At 43.9% G+C, this 16,390-nt stretch overlaps 1 protein-coding gene across 1 annotated transcript; it reads left to right on the forward strand. All coding sequences in view use genetic code 12, as the record gives it.

Moving 5' to 3' along the window:
• Positions 1-14,587: 14,587 nt before the first annotated feature.
• PICST_33721 (predicted protein) lies at positions 14,588-15,510 on the forward strand (the record flags this gene model as incomplete). Its single annotated transcript, XM_001386418.1, has 3 exons — positions 14,588-14,592; positions 14,712-14,733; positions 14,974-15,510. 3 exons carry the CDS (start codon positions 14,588-14,590, stop codon positions 15,508-15,510), a joined length of 564 nt encoding a protein of 187 aa, XP_001386455.2.
• Between the last annotated feature and the right edge of the window lie 880 nt (positions 15,511-16,390).

The raw sequence follows: 16,390 nt of genomic DNA on the forward strand, positions 1-16,390 counted from the left end.
TATCGTTACAAATGTGGGTAGAAGCACCTGAATCAAAAATAAAGCTGGCAGAGGAAGAAGAAGCCAAGAGGGCATAGTGGGTGTAGTGAGCGAGATGAGCATAGTAAGCACCAGGTTGGTCAAAACCAAAAGTCAGAGCATCATCAGTGAGAGCATAATGAGCAGCAGGCTTTGGACGAGAGCCGTGCTTCCTGCGGTGCTTTCCTGGACCGCCAGGACCGAAGCGTGAGGCCATACGAGGAACTTCACCCTCACGATAAGGAGCAGGGCAGTTCTTGGCCATGTGACCACACCCATAGCAGTTGTAGCAATCAAGCTGCCAAATCAGATCCGTACCTTTAGCCTTGATCAAGTTCCTGGTGACAGGACCCGAAGGTGAAGACAAGGAGGTAAGGGCATAAGCAGATTGAGACGAGGACAGGACCAGCAAGGCGGAGGACGTGGCAGGAGGAGAAAGTTCATCATGATAAGCAAAGAAATTGAGAACTTCGTCCGCAGTCACCGTGGGAGTCAGGCGAACTTGAGAAAAGAATAGATCTCTCACCTTGGAGTTTCCCGTACCATAAAGGAAGAGGAGCGCTTTCATGGAGTCGTTATCGTACTTCGTCATAAACGCAGTCAACTTTTCAGCAATCAAGAACCCAGCTTCAGTCGTAATAGTCGGATCAGCAAGGCGACCAAATAAGTACTTGAGATAACCGACCGCATCCCTAGAGCTGGCGATCGCATACTTGGTTTCGACAGCTTTCCAAGTTTCGACACCCAGAGAGTAGTGCGTGAACAATGACTGAACGTCAGGCTTCATACACTTGAGGATAAGCTCACGGAGCTTGTGGCTTAACGCCTGCTGGTCCGTAAAGGTGATGGAAAGTTCTTTCTCTGAAAGATAAGCAGCAATCTCTGTAGCCAAGACACAGCTACTGAACATACCAGTCATCCAGTCTTTCCATTCCAGAAAGTTCTCACGGCCTCTGAGAAGAAGAGTATCAATGACCATGAGGCCGGAATTTAATTGGCTCATAACCTGTTGAACTGTTTGCTTTGGAAGCTCAGTAGATTGAATCGGATTGTTCATAATGTAGGACAGTATATTGATTAACTTATTTAAGATAGATAATTTCCATATAGAAGAAGAAAAGTTATAGAAAGTTAGAAAGGAGAAGGGGGAGTAAGACCCCCTTATATAGATGCCAAATACAATCACAGGCTGACCCCTCATCAGGATGAAATGAAACGACATGACCAGAATTTCAGGTTAGTCGGACATAATTGATTCTCATTGGTAGATGTTATCTTATCACATTACTGTGCACAATTATGTCTGAATGGCTGCAAATCCTGCATTCATAAAGTTTACGCATTGGATTAAAAATAGAATATAGAATATGCTTTTAGGTTTGATATCAGCATATTCAACAAATCGGATACAACAACTCCTTTACAAATCCTTCACTCGGATGTCTCCGGCCCTCATAATACGCCAGGAATCTCTTCTGAAAGTTATTTCTGTGTGCTTGTGGATGATTATAGCAAGTTTAAGTGGGTGTTCCCAATCGTTAGGAAGTCGGATGTGGCCCACCAGATTATTATCCATATTCGGCTATTACACTCATTTTTCTCTACTCGTGGTGGATATCGTGTTGGTGCTCTTCGTACAGATAATGGGGGTGAATTTGTCAACCATAGTCTCAGGAGCTTCCTTGAACAGGAAGGTATAGCACATCAGCGTACGGTTGCTCACAATTCTTATCAGAATGGAACCGCAGAGCGTTCGATCCGCTCGGTAATCGACAAGGCCAGGACGCTACTTGGACATGCTTCTGTTCCTCAAGCATTCTGGCCCTACGCTGTTAAATGTGCCGCATATTTATTGAATAGGCTTCCCTCTGTTGAAGTTCAGAAGCATTCATAGTGTCTTACGTGTAATAATTGTTAACAGTAAAGGTAGAACTTGTAAGTTGTTCTCGTTATCGTTATTAAAACATTAAGAAAGTCTATTTAACTCTAAGGGGATACCACCCTTATTTATAGTATTGTTTCAGAATCACATATTATATGTGATTCTTGATTAATCCCTCATGGATCCTATGCTCTTCAACTTCTCCTCACAGATGTGGGGTTGAGACCTTTCTCCACATCTATTTCCATATGTATATCCGTGAGGGGATCTGCTATCATCTCTGTATACCTGCCATTGTATTTTCTACTACCATCATTGTTGAACTGTTTGCTTTGGAAGCTCAGTAGATTGAATCGGATTGTTCATAATGTAGGACAGTATATTGATTAACTTATTTAAGATAGATAATTTCCATATAGAAGAAGAAAAGTTATAGAAAGTTAGAAAGGAGAAGGGGGAGTAAGACCCCCTTAAATAGATGCCAAATACAATCACAGGCTGACCCCTCATCGGGATGAAATGAAACGACATGACCAGAATTTCAGGTTAGTCGGACATAATTGATTCTCATTGGTAGATGTTATCTTATCACATTACTGTGCACAATTATGTCTGAATGGCTGCAAATCCTGCATTCATAAAGTTTACGCATTGGATTAAAAATAGAATATAGAATATGCTTTTAGGTTTGATATCAGCATATTCAACATCCCCCCTTAATCCAATGGTCATTTAATTATGATAGTTGCATTCCTGATAGTTGGATTAAGTGTTGGAAGGTTCCTGGAGTTAGTCCTTTTGTAAACATGTCTGCAACGTTGTCAGCAGATTTGATTTGGCGAAGTTTGACAATATTGTCTATGATTTTGTCACGGATGAAATGATAGCGAATATCTATGTGTTTCGTACGTTCGTGTTGTACAGGATGTTCGCTGAGTTTGATACACGAGGTGTTATCTTCCCAAATCATTATTGGTAGTGATATTGGGATGTGAAGTTCTCTGAAGAATGTTATTAGCCAGATAACTTCTTTTATAACGGTTGCGAGAGCCATGTACTCAGCTTCAGTGGTTGACAACGCTGTGGTGGTTTGTTTCTTGGATTTCCAAGAGATTAGGCTTCCCCCATACTTGATGGCATACCCACTGATTGATTTCCTGTCACTGCTATCACTTCCCCAGTCTGAGTCAACAAACACTTGTAGATCGTTTATGTTTGTGTAGTGCTGACCGAGTTTCTGTGTTCCCTTTAGATAGCGGAGAACATGTTTGGCGGCAGTTAGAGTTACCTCTGTTGGTTCGTTGAAGTACCGACTTAACATTCCAACAATATACGCAATATCACCTCGTATGGTATTGCTAGCGTAAAGAAGCTTTCCTACTATGCTTCTGTAAATTGTTGCATCGCAGGGTTTGGATTTCTGGTTTAGATGCTGTCCCTGAATAATAGGACTTTTCACGCTGTTGAGCTCTTCAAGATTTAGTTCCTCCAACGTTTTCTTGATGTAGTCAGAAAGATTTGCTGTGATCCCATCAGGGCCCTGTTCTATGTTGATTCCTAGGAATTTGCGTGCCAATCCAAGATCCTTCATCTTGAACTTGTTCAGGAGAAGTTTCTTGGCCTCGTAGATTTCATTTTCTCGAGGACTCGCAATAAGTAGGTCATCGACGTAAAGGCCAAGAATCACATTATTTCTTCTGTAGATCCCGAACTCGGATTTTGATCGAATAAAGCCGTTATTCTCCAAGAATTTATTAATAGTCGAGTTCCAGATCAATGGAGCTTGTTTTAGACCGTAGAGTGATTTGTTCAACTTACAAACCATATGTGGATATTGTTCATCTATGAAACCTTTAGGCTGCTTAATGTAGAGTTCTGTGTCAATCTTCCCATTTAGGAAGGCCGTCGAGACGTCCATCTGATGAATCTTCATCTTATGTACAGCCGCTATGGCTAGTAGAAGTTTGATACTTTCACTCCTGATCACAGGCGCAAAGGTTTCTTCATAGTCAATTCCATGTTTTTGTCTAAAACCTAGAGCAACTAGTCTGGCTTTGTAAGTTCCATCATCTTTGATGGTATATACCCACTTCATTCCTAGGGCTCGTTTTCCCTTAGGAAGCTCAGCAAGAGTCCACGTAGAGTTTTCCATTTGAGCACCAAATTCCTTGTTCATAGCTTCAATCCATCGTTCTCGTTGAGGACTGTTAGTGGCTTCCTCATAGGTGCGTGGCACTTGTGGAGTCATTATGGTGACCATAAATGCACTGCTACCCATAATGAGAGGTTGGCCATGTGTTTCAGTATAGTCGAGATCGTTGGGATTGTCTGCTTCTGAAAACGATTCACTATCGGTGGTGATGTACTCAATTTGTTGTCTCTGTGGATAGTTGATCAAATTTTGATTGTTCAGTTGTCTCTGTGACCGTGTTGGAACAAGTATTGGTCTGTGTGCCCTCTTGAGTGTTTGTGGATGTGTTCCATCACGCGACGGAACCGGGGTGAGTTTATGCTTAACCCCATTCACCGGAGGAGGACGCGACACAACAAGATGAGTTAGTTTGTTGTTGGTCTCAGAATTCAGAGGGACCAAGGCACGGTCAGTCAGCGATAGGATGAGTTCCATCCCCCCTGAAGCAGGCAACTCAATGAGACGAGTAGGCGAAAGACCCGGAGGGAGGAGGAATTGCTGAGGACGAGATTGAAGTGGGGGAGAATCAGGAACCTCAATAATAGGAGAGGATTGAGGAGAGTCGGATTGAACGACCCGAGGCAGTGGTTGAGGAGGAGGTGGAGGTGTAGAGGACACCACAGTCTGCGTAGTAGGAGTATGACGAGTGAGCGGCAGAGGATAAGTGGCGGAGGCGTCCTCCATGTCCGTATTAGAAGTAGGACGAATAAGCGGAAGGGGATCCATGTCAGAGGCATCCTCCATTTCCGAGTCATGATAAGAAGAAAGGTCATCCGAATCCATCACCACGATGTCCATATAGGTTGACGGATCTGGATATTCTTCCTGATCCAGCAGAACATCCATAGAGGAGCGTGTGGAGATCAGAGGTGACGAACGTGGATGAGTACCGTATTGGTCAGGAGCATCGAAGAATTCCTGATCAGAGACTACTTCCATGTCATAGCCATCTTCAGACATAGGCTCAGGCTCAGTATCCGTAGAGTCTATTTCCATGGGTATGGCTGATGAAGATCCAGGGATAGGGGATGGAGCCTCAACCGCAGGATGAGGAAGACCGAGAGGAGCAGTAGGAGCAGATGGTCTATTGCGAGGAACAGGAAGAAGGGAGGGTACTGTACGAGGTGCTGGAAGTGAAGGTACCGTACGAGGTGCTGGAAGAGATGGCACCTTACGAGTTGAAGGAAGGGAGGGTACCTTACGAGGAGCAGGAAGGGATGGTACCGTACGAGGAGCAGTAAGAGTTGGTACCTCACGAGAAGAAGCAGGAGCTGTATAGGAGTCGTCGGACAGCTCGTAGGAGTCAGAGGGAGGCAGATCGGACCTCTGAGCCAGAACAACGGCACGGGATGGTGCAGTTAGGGCCGCAGAAGTAGAAAGTACCAGAGTATCAGAAGGTACCGGAGCAGAAGAAGGTACCGGAGCAGAAGAAGGTACCGGAGTAGAAGCAGGAGACGGAGTAGGAGAAGGTACCAGAATAGGAGAAGGCACCGGTGTAGGAGTCGACGGAGGCTGCGACAGAGGAGTAGTGGATGCAGCAGGAGAGACCGGTGCCGAAGCAGACGACAGAGCGGCAGATGAACCTGGCGATTGAACAACAGTACTGCCAGATGGCGTCGATGGAGGCGAGGGAGATGGGGCCAGAGACACACGAGGACCCTGAGTGAGGCCTGGAGCAGGTGCCAGAATAGAAGGAAAACTTCCACCACCACTACCTCCACCACCAATGGAGGTAGTCGATACAACAGTAGACGTCAGAGGTCTAGCAAAAGGAAAGACATTTTCTTGGAACCGAACATGAGAAGAGGTAATCACTTGTCTGGTAGCGAGATCATAAACAAGATGAGCCTTCCGAAACGGATCAGATCCAAGATAAACACCCTTGATTGCACGAGCGACCAACTTCAGTTGACGGTGATTGGGTGGAACATTCACAAAGGCAGCACACCCAAACACTTTAAGTTGAGATAAGATAGGCCTCGCGCCATGCCAGAGTTCAAATGGCGAGCGATTTTGGAGAACAGGTGTTGGTAGCCGGTTTAGGAGAAATGCAGCATGTTGGAGTGCATGCGGGAAGAGCGGTGAAGGAAGAGAACACGCAGTGATCATGGTACGCGTTTTGTCAAGAACGGAGCGAATGGCTCTTTCAGCACGTCCATTTTGGTGTGAGTTACCAGGCACAGTGAGCTGGGTCTGGATACCTTCTGCCGCAAAGAATGAAGTAAGCGTCAGATTGACAAACTCACCTCCATTGTCAGAACGAAAGTTACAGACACGGTAGCCACCACGACTGGAGAAGTGGTTTGTCCATGCCTTAATAACTTTGATAATGAAGTCCGCAGCATCCGATTTCTTGAGAATAGGGCCAACAGCCTTGAAGCGAGTAAAGTCGTCAAGAAGAATACAAAAATAAAACAACGAGGAGGGACCACCGGCATGAGGACCGGATAAGTCACAGTGAAGAAGTTGCAAGGGAGCAGATGTGACTGGACCGGTGGTCGTTTTGGGAATAACCCGAGTGCTCTTGGAGCGAAGACATGCTTCACATGAAATCGAGTCGTGAACAGCCGTGCGAGGCATGTTCGGATATTTCAAGGCCAGACGAACGACAGTCGGAGAAGGGTGGCCAAGGCGAGCATGGACAAGAGCAGAGGCAGAAATAGGTGCCACAACAGGGTCCGCAGCAGGAGCAGCGACCGTAACAGGAGCGGGGGCCGAGTAGGCAGAGTGGTCAGCCCGCGAGACAGTCGAGGGGCGGACAATTTCAAGACACAGCAAGTAAAGATTTCTCAGGTCTCTGGTAGCAAGTTGGCCATACTTGGGGTGAACAATATCATCATGAGAGATAACAAGCTTGTCGCCCGTAGTAGTAACAGCCAGGATGGAAAGAAGATTCTGAGTACAGTCAGGAACGTAAAGAACATTGAACACCCGAATCTTTTGACCATGGAGATCAAACACAAGAGTACCACGACCGGCAATCGAGAGAGGCTCGTGACCGGCGTTCATGACAGAACCAGAGTGAGGAATGATGTCATGGAAGAGACTTCTATCGTTACAAATGTGGGTAGAAGCACCTGAATCAAAAATAAAGCTGGCAGAGGAAGAAGAAGCCAAGAGAGCATAGTGGGTGTAGTGAGCGAGATGAGCATAGTAAGCACCAGGTTGGTCAAAACCAAAAGTCAGAGCATCATCAGTGAGAGCATAATGAGCAGCAGGCTTTGGACGAGAGCCGTGCTTCCTGCGGTGCTTTCCTGGACCGCCAGGACCGAAGCGTGAGGCCATACGAGGAACTTCACCCTCACGATAAGGAGCAGGGCAGTTCTTGGCCATGTGACCACACCCATAGCAGTTGTAGCAATCAAGCTGCCAAATCAGATCCGTACCTTTAGCCTTGATCAAGTTCCTGGTGACAGGACCCGAAGGTGAAGACAAGGAGGTAAGGGCATAAGCAGATTGAGACGAGGACAGGACCAGCAAGGCGGAGGACGTGGCAGGAGGAGAAAGTTCATCATGATAAGCAAAGAAATTGAGAACTTCGTCCGCAGTCACCGTGGGAGTCAGGCGAACTTGAGAAAAGAATAGATCTCTCACCTTGGAGTTTCCCGTACCATAAAGGAAGAGGAGCGCTTTCATGGAGTCGTTATCGTACTTCGTCATAAACGCAGTCAACTTTTCAGCAATCAAGAACCCAGCTTCAGTCGTAATAGTCGGATCAGCAAGGCGACCAAATAAGTACTTGAGATAACCGACCGCATCCCTAGAGCTGGCGATCGCATACTTGGTTTCGACAGCTTTCCAAGTTTCGACACCCAGAGAGTAGTGCGTGAACAATGACTGAACGTCAGGCTTCATACACTTGAGGATAAGCTCACGGAGCTTGTGGCTTAACGCCTGCTGGTCAGTAAAGGTGATGGAAAGTTCTTTCTCTGAAAGATAAGCAGCAATCTCTGTAGCCAAGACACAGCTACTGAACATACCAGTCATCCAGTCTTTCCATTCCAGAAAGTTCTCACGGCCTCTGAGGAGAAGAGTATCAATGACCATGAGGCCGGAATTTAATTGGCTCATAACCTGTTGAACTGTTTGCTTTGGAAGCTCAGTAGATTGAATCGGATTGTTCATAATGTAGGACAGTATATTGATTAACTTATTTAAGATAGATAATTTCCATATAGAAGAAGAAAAGTTATAGAAAGTTAGAAAGGAGAAGGGGGAGTAAGACCCCCTTAAATAGATGCCAAATACAATCACAGGCTGACCCCTCATCGGGATGAAATGAAACGACATGACCAGAATTTCAGGTTAGTCGGACATAATTGATTCTCATTGGTAGATGTTATCTTATCACATTACTGTGCACAATTATGTCTGAATGGCTGCAAATCCTGCATTCATAAAGTTTACGCATTGGATTAAAAATAGAATATAGAATATGCTTTTAGGTTTGATATCAGCATATTCAACAATCATATCCTTGATATGATATGTGATTGGCTATCACAAGAGCTGCAGCCAAATCTATTAGATTATCAATATCCGGTATCTACGATATTTTCTAGATCATGCATATTCATGCATTATCAAACTTTATCTAATACCGGATTTCAACAGCCTCCCTTAATCTAATAGTCTCTTCACGAAATCCCTGCTAACGCTCTTAATTTTATGTGTTGTGGTTTTGCTAGCGCCTTTGTGAATATGTCGGCTATATTGAATTCAGATTTGACAGGTATTAATTTTATGGTCTCCTCTTTTATCCTTTCACGGATGAAATGGTATCTTATGTCGATATGCTTAGTCCTCAGATGAACGGTTGGATGTGTTGAAATTCAGAGAATTGAAACTATAATTGTAATCTAACAATCAGATAACTATGTGCAGTACTGGCTGCAAATTTACAAATAAGGAAGTTCCACTGGTCCTATCTCTGAGAATAGGAGTAACCCCTTATCAGACCCGCCTCAACGGAATAGAACTTATCCGTAATGAAATTGGAGGCGGGCTAGAGATAAGAATAGGGGGAGATAAGAATATGAATAAGGGGGAAGATAAGGGGTTCTGAACAATATAAATATGGTAGGATATTCTCCAATATCAGAAGAATAATCAGAACTTGAAATTGAACTTCATTATCAAGAGTTAACTATATCTTTATTAATATACAATGTCTAATTTTCAACAGGTTATGAGCCAATCCGTCTCAAACATCAAGTTTGATGACTCCCAGAAACTAGTTTCGCGTTTCAACTATCGTGAATGGCGTACGCGTATGGAGGTCACTATTGGGACTCTTGGTATGGAGTTCCGGGGTTTCATTGAAAAATCTGAACCACCTACCGAGGCTTCGTTGTTTATTCTTTTTAACCTGACGCTTCAGCTGCTTATTGACAAGACGGTGTCTAAAGAGATTGTTGATTCTCTTCTTGCCGAGAATCTTTCTGGTCAGGCTCTTTGGGAGGCTATCCACGTCAATTATTCGGTTATGACGTACTCTGAGAAGGTCGAGTACGTTACTGGTTTGGTCGCTAAGATTAGTGACACGTCGGTCAGTACTACTGTTCAGTTATCGGCTGCCAAGCTGCTTTCTACCTACTTTGCTGAGCAGCCTCCTACTGACATTCCTGGTCTCCTCTATCTTACACACTGTAAGCTGGACCATATTTTGTCTAAGTTCAAGGAACTTGGTGCTACCTTGGATCTCACTGACCTCAAATCGTTCCTAAAACGGATCGATGCCTCACTGTCTTCCACGCCTGGGTCTGTGTTCACGGTGACTACTCTCTCCTCTGCTGGACTGAAGTCTCACCAGAAAGCTCCTGCCACCTCTCCTATCTGGAATACCCGTTGCTATACGTGCTCTGGTAAGGGCCACCGTTCGAATGTTTGTACTTCCCCTGTTCTCAAGTGTACCAATTGTCTTGGTAATGGCCACAAGGCCACTAGCTGTCCTTCTCCTGTTCGTACTGGACATTTCCTGTCGTCCCGTACCTCTCTGTCTCCTCGTGTTCATTCTTTTTCTACTGCCGCTGGTGATGCCTTTGCATCCACCCCATCCACCCAGGCGTATTCCCTCAATGTATCCCCTTCTATGTTATTGGCCTCCACTGATTTCCTTATTGATTCTGGTGCTTCGTATCATATCTGTAATGATCCTACCTTGTTTTGGGACTTCAAGCCCACTGTTTCGTCGAAAGCTGGTTCTATTTTTGGCGCTAATGGCGCCCCTCTCCCTGTTTGTGGTTCTGGTACTGTCAAGTTTCTTGCCGGTAAAACTCCTGTTGAACTTCATGATGTCTACTACGTCCCTGGATGTGCCAGGAACCTCGTTTCCCTTGCTGTTGCTGCTGCTCGTAGCAAATCTAATTTCAACTTTCTGCCAACTGCCGTCTCTCATCCTGTGTTAGGACTTGTTGGCTCTGTTCTTCCTGACTCCAACCTTTACAAGTTTACGCTTTCACTTGTTCGTCCTCCTGCTCCTGTTCATGCTTTATCTGTACTTCATGATCGCCTAGGTCACCCTCATGCCGCATTGGAAAAGACGATTATCTCTAAATATGATCTAGCCTCTTATCTGCCTGCAGCATGTGAAAGTTGCAATGTCGCAAAGAGCACTCGTCATGTTCCTAAGTCTTCCATCGCTACGGTCACCACAGCTCCCTTACAGTTACTTCACTCTGATGTATCAGGTCCTCACTTCCCGAAGTCCTCCTATCCTCCTGAGAAGTACTTTCTTATCATTGTTGATGACTTCACCAAGTTAAAATGGGTAATCCCCATTGCACAGAAGTCCGAAGTCTCCGCTCAATTGATTCGACACATCAAGCTCTTTCATTCTTTCTTCTCCACTCGTGGTGGATACCGTGTCGGTAGTATTCGTACTGATAACGGGGGTGAGTATGTCAATTCCACGTTGACCAAATTCCTTCAGGACGAAGGGATTTCTCATCAGAGAACGGTGCCTTATAATTCTCATCAGAATGGTACCGCTGAACGTGCTATTCGTACCATTCTTGATAAAGCCCGAACCCTTCTGACTCATGGTTCGGTGCCTGCTGTGTTCTGGCCGTATGCTGTTGTCTGTGCTGCCTATCTTATTAATCGTCAACCCCTGCTACAAGCACCGTTCGTGTCTCCGTATGAGCGTTGGTTCCAGATCCGCCCCGTTATTGCGCATCTCCGTCCTTATGGATGTGCTGCTTATGCCCATATCCCTGAATCTCACCGTCCACTGAAGTTTTCTGAAAGGGCCATCACTGGGGTGATGTTAGGGTACGATGGATCTCGCCATGCTTATCTCATCTATGAAATGCACTCTCGCAAAGTTGTTTGTTCTAATGCTGTTACGTTCAACGAACTGTTGTTCCCCTTTGCTTCTCTGCCTGGTCTCCCAGTTCCCCTGTCTACCGTGTCTCCCGTGTCTACCGTGTCTATGCCTATCCTGTCTATCTCTGTGTCCCTTCCTGGGGGTGTGTCTGCCCCACCTCTTCCTGTTCGTTCTATGTTGCTGCCTATTTCTGATCTTCTGTCTGATGATGTGGCCATGGCTGGTGACGCTGCCATGGCTGATGACGATACTATTGTTGATAATGGTACCGTAATTGATGACGTCGTCCTGCCTGTTGCTAGTAAACTGCTTGTTGCTAGTAGGCTGGCTGATGAAGGTGCTCTGGCTGATGATTCGGCCATGTCCGATGATTATGTCATGGATGATGAGACTATGTCTCTCGCACCGATACCATCTTGTTCCGACTACGACTCGTGCTATTCTTATGACTCGGATATTTCTCCTGAGGCGGATGATGATGAAACCCTTCCCATACAGCCTACCACCGTGATTTCTCCTGTTTCTCTGCGCGCTTCTTCCAATGCTTCTTCACGTCCGCAACGTCTTGCTGGCCCTGCACTTCCTCTTCTTCTCACTCATGAATCCAATTCTGGGGGGAAACAGATTCAGATCCACAGCAAGTCTCATGCATCGGGAAGAACTTACGATACACCAAATATGAATCAGGAAGAGATAAGTGAGCAAAGGCTCACTAAACATAAACTTACACCAGTTCCCTCTTATGACAATGCTGTGGCTCACAAGAAGGTTAGAATTGAATACATAAGTGACTACGAAGGAGGTTCTCCTGAGTCTTTAAATGATGATCCAAATGATGAAGATTACCAAATGTCAGAAGCAAATGTGGTAATTCGAGGACATGCGTTCACGGCTACAACAAGTGTTTTAGGTAGCCCCAAGATTCCCAGAAGCTATAGCGAAGCTGTCGGAAGCCAAGACGCTGGGAAATGGATAGAAGCAATGAACGATGAAATGTCTGCACATGAAATGAACCAGACGTGGGTTCTTGCAGACAAACCAAATGATAAAACAAAAGTGTTAGGTGTGAGATGGGTGTATACCATCAAGGATGATGGTCGATACAAAGCAAGATTAGTCGCAAGAGGTTTTCAACAGAGATATGGTGTTGATTACGAAGAAACCTTTGCTCCAGTAATCAGAAGTGAGAGTGTAAAGGTGCTACTCTCCGTATCTGCTGTGTATGGGATGAAAGTTCATCAGATGGATGTAACGACAGCATTCCTAAATGGAAAAATCGATTTACCAATATTCATGAATCAACCAGATGGATTCAAGCATACAAATGAACTTGGGAAAGTATGCAAACTCAACAAGTCACTCTATGGTCTAAAGCAAGCTCCGTTGATATGGAACAAGACAATAAATGCGTTTCTTGAGAAGGTGGGGTTTGTTAGGTCGCAAGCTGAATTCGGATTATACAAAAGAAAGAACACCATTGTTGGTTTATATGTGGATGACCTATTGATAGCAAGCAGTAATGAAAATGAGATCAAGGCTATCAAAGAATTGTTAAAGAAGGAATTCAAGATGAAAGACCTCGGCATTGCACAGAAGTTCCTTGGAATAAACATACAGCAATCAGAAAAGGGTATTAGAGCCCATTTGGGAGACTACATTGACAAAATCTTGGAGGAATTCTCAATGCAAGATTGCAACCCAGTTGGAACTGTTGCAATTCCAAATGCTCAGCTAGATAAAGATGAAACCAAGATTCTTGCCAATCCTACAATTTACAGATCCATTGTTGGCAAGTTATTATATGCTAGTAACACCATTCGGGGAGATATTAGCTTCATTACTGGCATGCTCAGCCGGTACTTTCAGAATCCTAGAGAGGGACATCTAGTAGCAGCTAAACATGTACTGTTGAAAATTAGACATTGTATATTAATAAAGATATAGTTAACTCTTGATAATGAAGTTCAATTTCAATTTCTGATTATTCTTCTGATATTGGAGAATATCCTACCATATTTATATTGTTCAGAACCCCTTATCTTCCCCCTTATTCATATTCTTATCTCCCCCTATTCTTATCTCTAGCCCGCCTCCAATTTCATTACGGATAAGTTCTATTCCGTTGAGGCGGGTCTGATAAGGGGTTACTCCTATTCTCAGAGATAGGACCAGTGGAACTTCATTTGTAAATTTGCAGCCAGTACTGCACATAATCGTCCGAATGTTAGATTACAATCATAGTTTCAATTATCTGAATTTCAACATCCCCCCATAATCTAATAATCGGATTATTCAATATCCATCATTCCTGCTGAGTTTCGGAGTTGCTGGAGTAATGGCTTGGGAACTGCCTTCGTGAAGATGTCCGCGATATTATTTGTTGACTGGACTTGGACAACCTTGATTACTTCTTTCTGTACCTGCTCTCTTATAAAGTGATATCTGATATCAATGTGTTTTGTAGGTTGATGAGTTGTTGGATGATTCGTTAAGTTGATACATGACGTATTATCTTCATGTACTATAATTGGAAGGGTTACAGGGATTTCCAATTCTTTAAATAGAGTAACCAACCAGAGGACCTCCTTAACTGCCTCAGCAAGTGCCATATACTCGGCTTCTGTTGTAGATAATGCAGCTGTTGGTTGTTTCTTTGATTTCCATGAGATTAGACTTCCTCCGAACTTGATTGCATATCCTGTTACTGATTTTCTATCTGACAGCGAAGAACCCCAGTCTGCATCAACGTACACCTCGAATTTATCCAGTTTTCCATATACCTGGCCCACAGTCTTTGTTCCTTTTAGGTACCGAAGTGTATGCTTTTAGATGACCCTCTCTGGGATTCTGGAAGTACAGGCTGAGCATGCCAGTAATGAAGCTAATATCTCCCCGAATGGTGTTACTAGCATATAATAACTTGCCAACAATGGATCTGTAAATTGTAGGATTGGCAAGAATCTTGGTTTCATCTTTATCTAGCTGAGCATTTGGAATTGCAACAGTTCCAACTGGGTTGCAATCTTGCATTGAGAACTTCTCCAAGATTTTGTCAATGTAGTCTCCAAAATGGGCTCTAATGCCCTTTTCTGATTCCTGTATGTTAATTCCAAGGAACTGTTAAAAATTAGACATTATATATGAATAAATATATAGTTAATTCTTCATAATGAAGTTCAATTTCATGTTCTAATCATTCTTCTTATTTTGGAGAATATCTTAGCGTATTTGCATTGCTATCTGCCTCTTATCTTCCCTTTATTCATATTATCTCTCCCTATTCTCATCTTCAGCCTGCCTCCAATTGCATTACTGGTAAGTTCAATTCCGTTGAGGCGGGTCTGGTAAGGGGTTACTTCTATTCTCAGAGATAGGACCAGTGGAACTTCATTTGTAAATTTGCAGCCAGTACTGCACATAATCGTCCGAATGTTAGATTACAATTCTAACTTCAATCTTTGAATTTCAACATCTGATTCCTCCGATCTGTCTGGAGACTTCTCTGCAGCTCTATATCCTCGTCCAGTGTAGTCCCGACCTTCTGATCCTCATCAGGTACGAACTCTTCCTCATGCTTCTCGTCCTCTTGGTCTTCTTCATCCTCCGGTTGAGGCACCTCCCATTATCCCTGGATCCTCAGCGGCTGTGCCCATGGAAATCGTTTCTACGGATCCTGAGCCTATGCCTGAAGGTTGCAATGACATAGAAGTGGTCTCTGATCATGAATTGTTTGATACTCCTGAGCGTTCTGGTACCTTTCCATGTCCCACACCTCTGATCTCCACACGCTCCTCCATGGACGTTCTTCTATATCAGGAAGAATTTCCAGATCCGTCCGCGTATATGGACATGGTGGTGATTGTTTCGGATGATCTCTCTTCTTATCACAACTCGGAAATTGAGGACACCTCCGACACTCTTCCGTCGTCTTACTTCTACTGTGCAGACTGTGGTTACCTCCACTCCTCCACCTCCTCCTCTATCATTATCTCGGGTAGTTCAATCCAAGTCCCCTCAATCCTCTTCCATAATAGGCTAATATTGAATCTGAGGCCAGTCTTAGACAATCTGAACCACCTCACTGAACTTTGAAAGTGAACAATTCAATTATACTGCTAATATTTTTGATTATTGGTTTTGGCGAGAGGAGGTCGCTTGATGTCATTGTTACCTATTTAGGAACTTGAAGTTGTTGTAGAGTTATTTCTATGGAATCATCAATTTATGAATTAGGTGCGAAGCTTTTGAATTATTTGATACTCTAGGAAATAGTGCTCTGTCAGCATTGCATCTACTGACGATGGCCAGTAACACTCCATTATGCCTACATGATACCTCGTCTGAAAGAAGAAAATGAGAATGTGTTCATTTAATTAATAACCACTAACAGACTCAATTGGCATCATTCCCAGCTCAAGTAGTGTCTGGTTAAAATGGAAGTCCTATTAGCATAGTGCAGAGCTGAATCTTCATTAATTCCAGTTCGGATCTGTCTCTGGATTATAACCATAAAAATAGTACTGACTATGGTTACTTGAAAGCCAATAAAATCTACAAATGGTGTAGTGTGTATCGTTTCTGAATTAAAATGATCTGACCTTCATGCCCTGGTCAAGTATCGTCAGAACCACTGTTGGTGAGTCGGGGCTGACTATCTCTCCCAGTTGCAAGTGGGAACTATAAGCCTATGAATTCTACTCTAAATGATGCATTCTCAGATTAGGGAGGAATGGGGATTTGCCTAGACTCAATCTAAGAGTCACGCCTCTCCTGCCATTGAGACTTTTTGAATTTAATTTTATTAAGTGCTGAAGTATTGAATCTTGGAAGTTTCAAATGGTCTAATCTAGTTATTGATTTGTTTAACGGTTTTATTATTATGACCACAATGTGATTACATTATTTGACAGCCAGTTCACCAGGAATGATAAAACAGCCATGATTTTAGAAGTTCAGCCTTCTTTAACCTTCA

This window comes from Scheffersomyces stipitis, chromosome 8, assembly GCF_000209165.1.
Source record: "Scheffersomyces stipitis CBS 6054 chromosome 8, complete sequence".
NCBI classification, from domain to species: domain Eukaryota; kingdom Fungi; phylum Ascomycota; class Pichiomycetes; order Serinales; family Debaryomycetaceae; genus Scheffersomyces; species Scheffersomyces stipitis.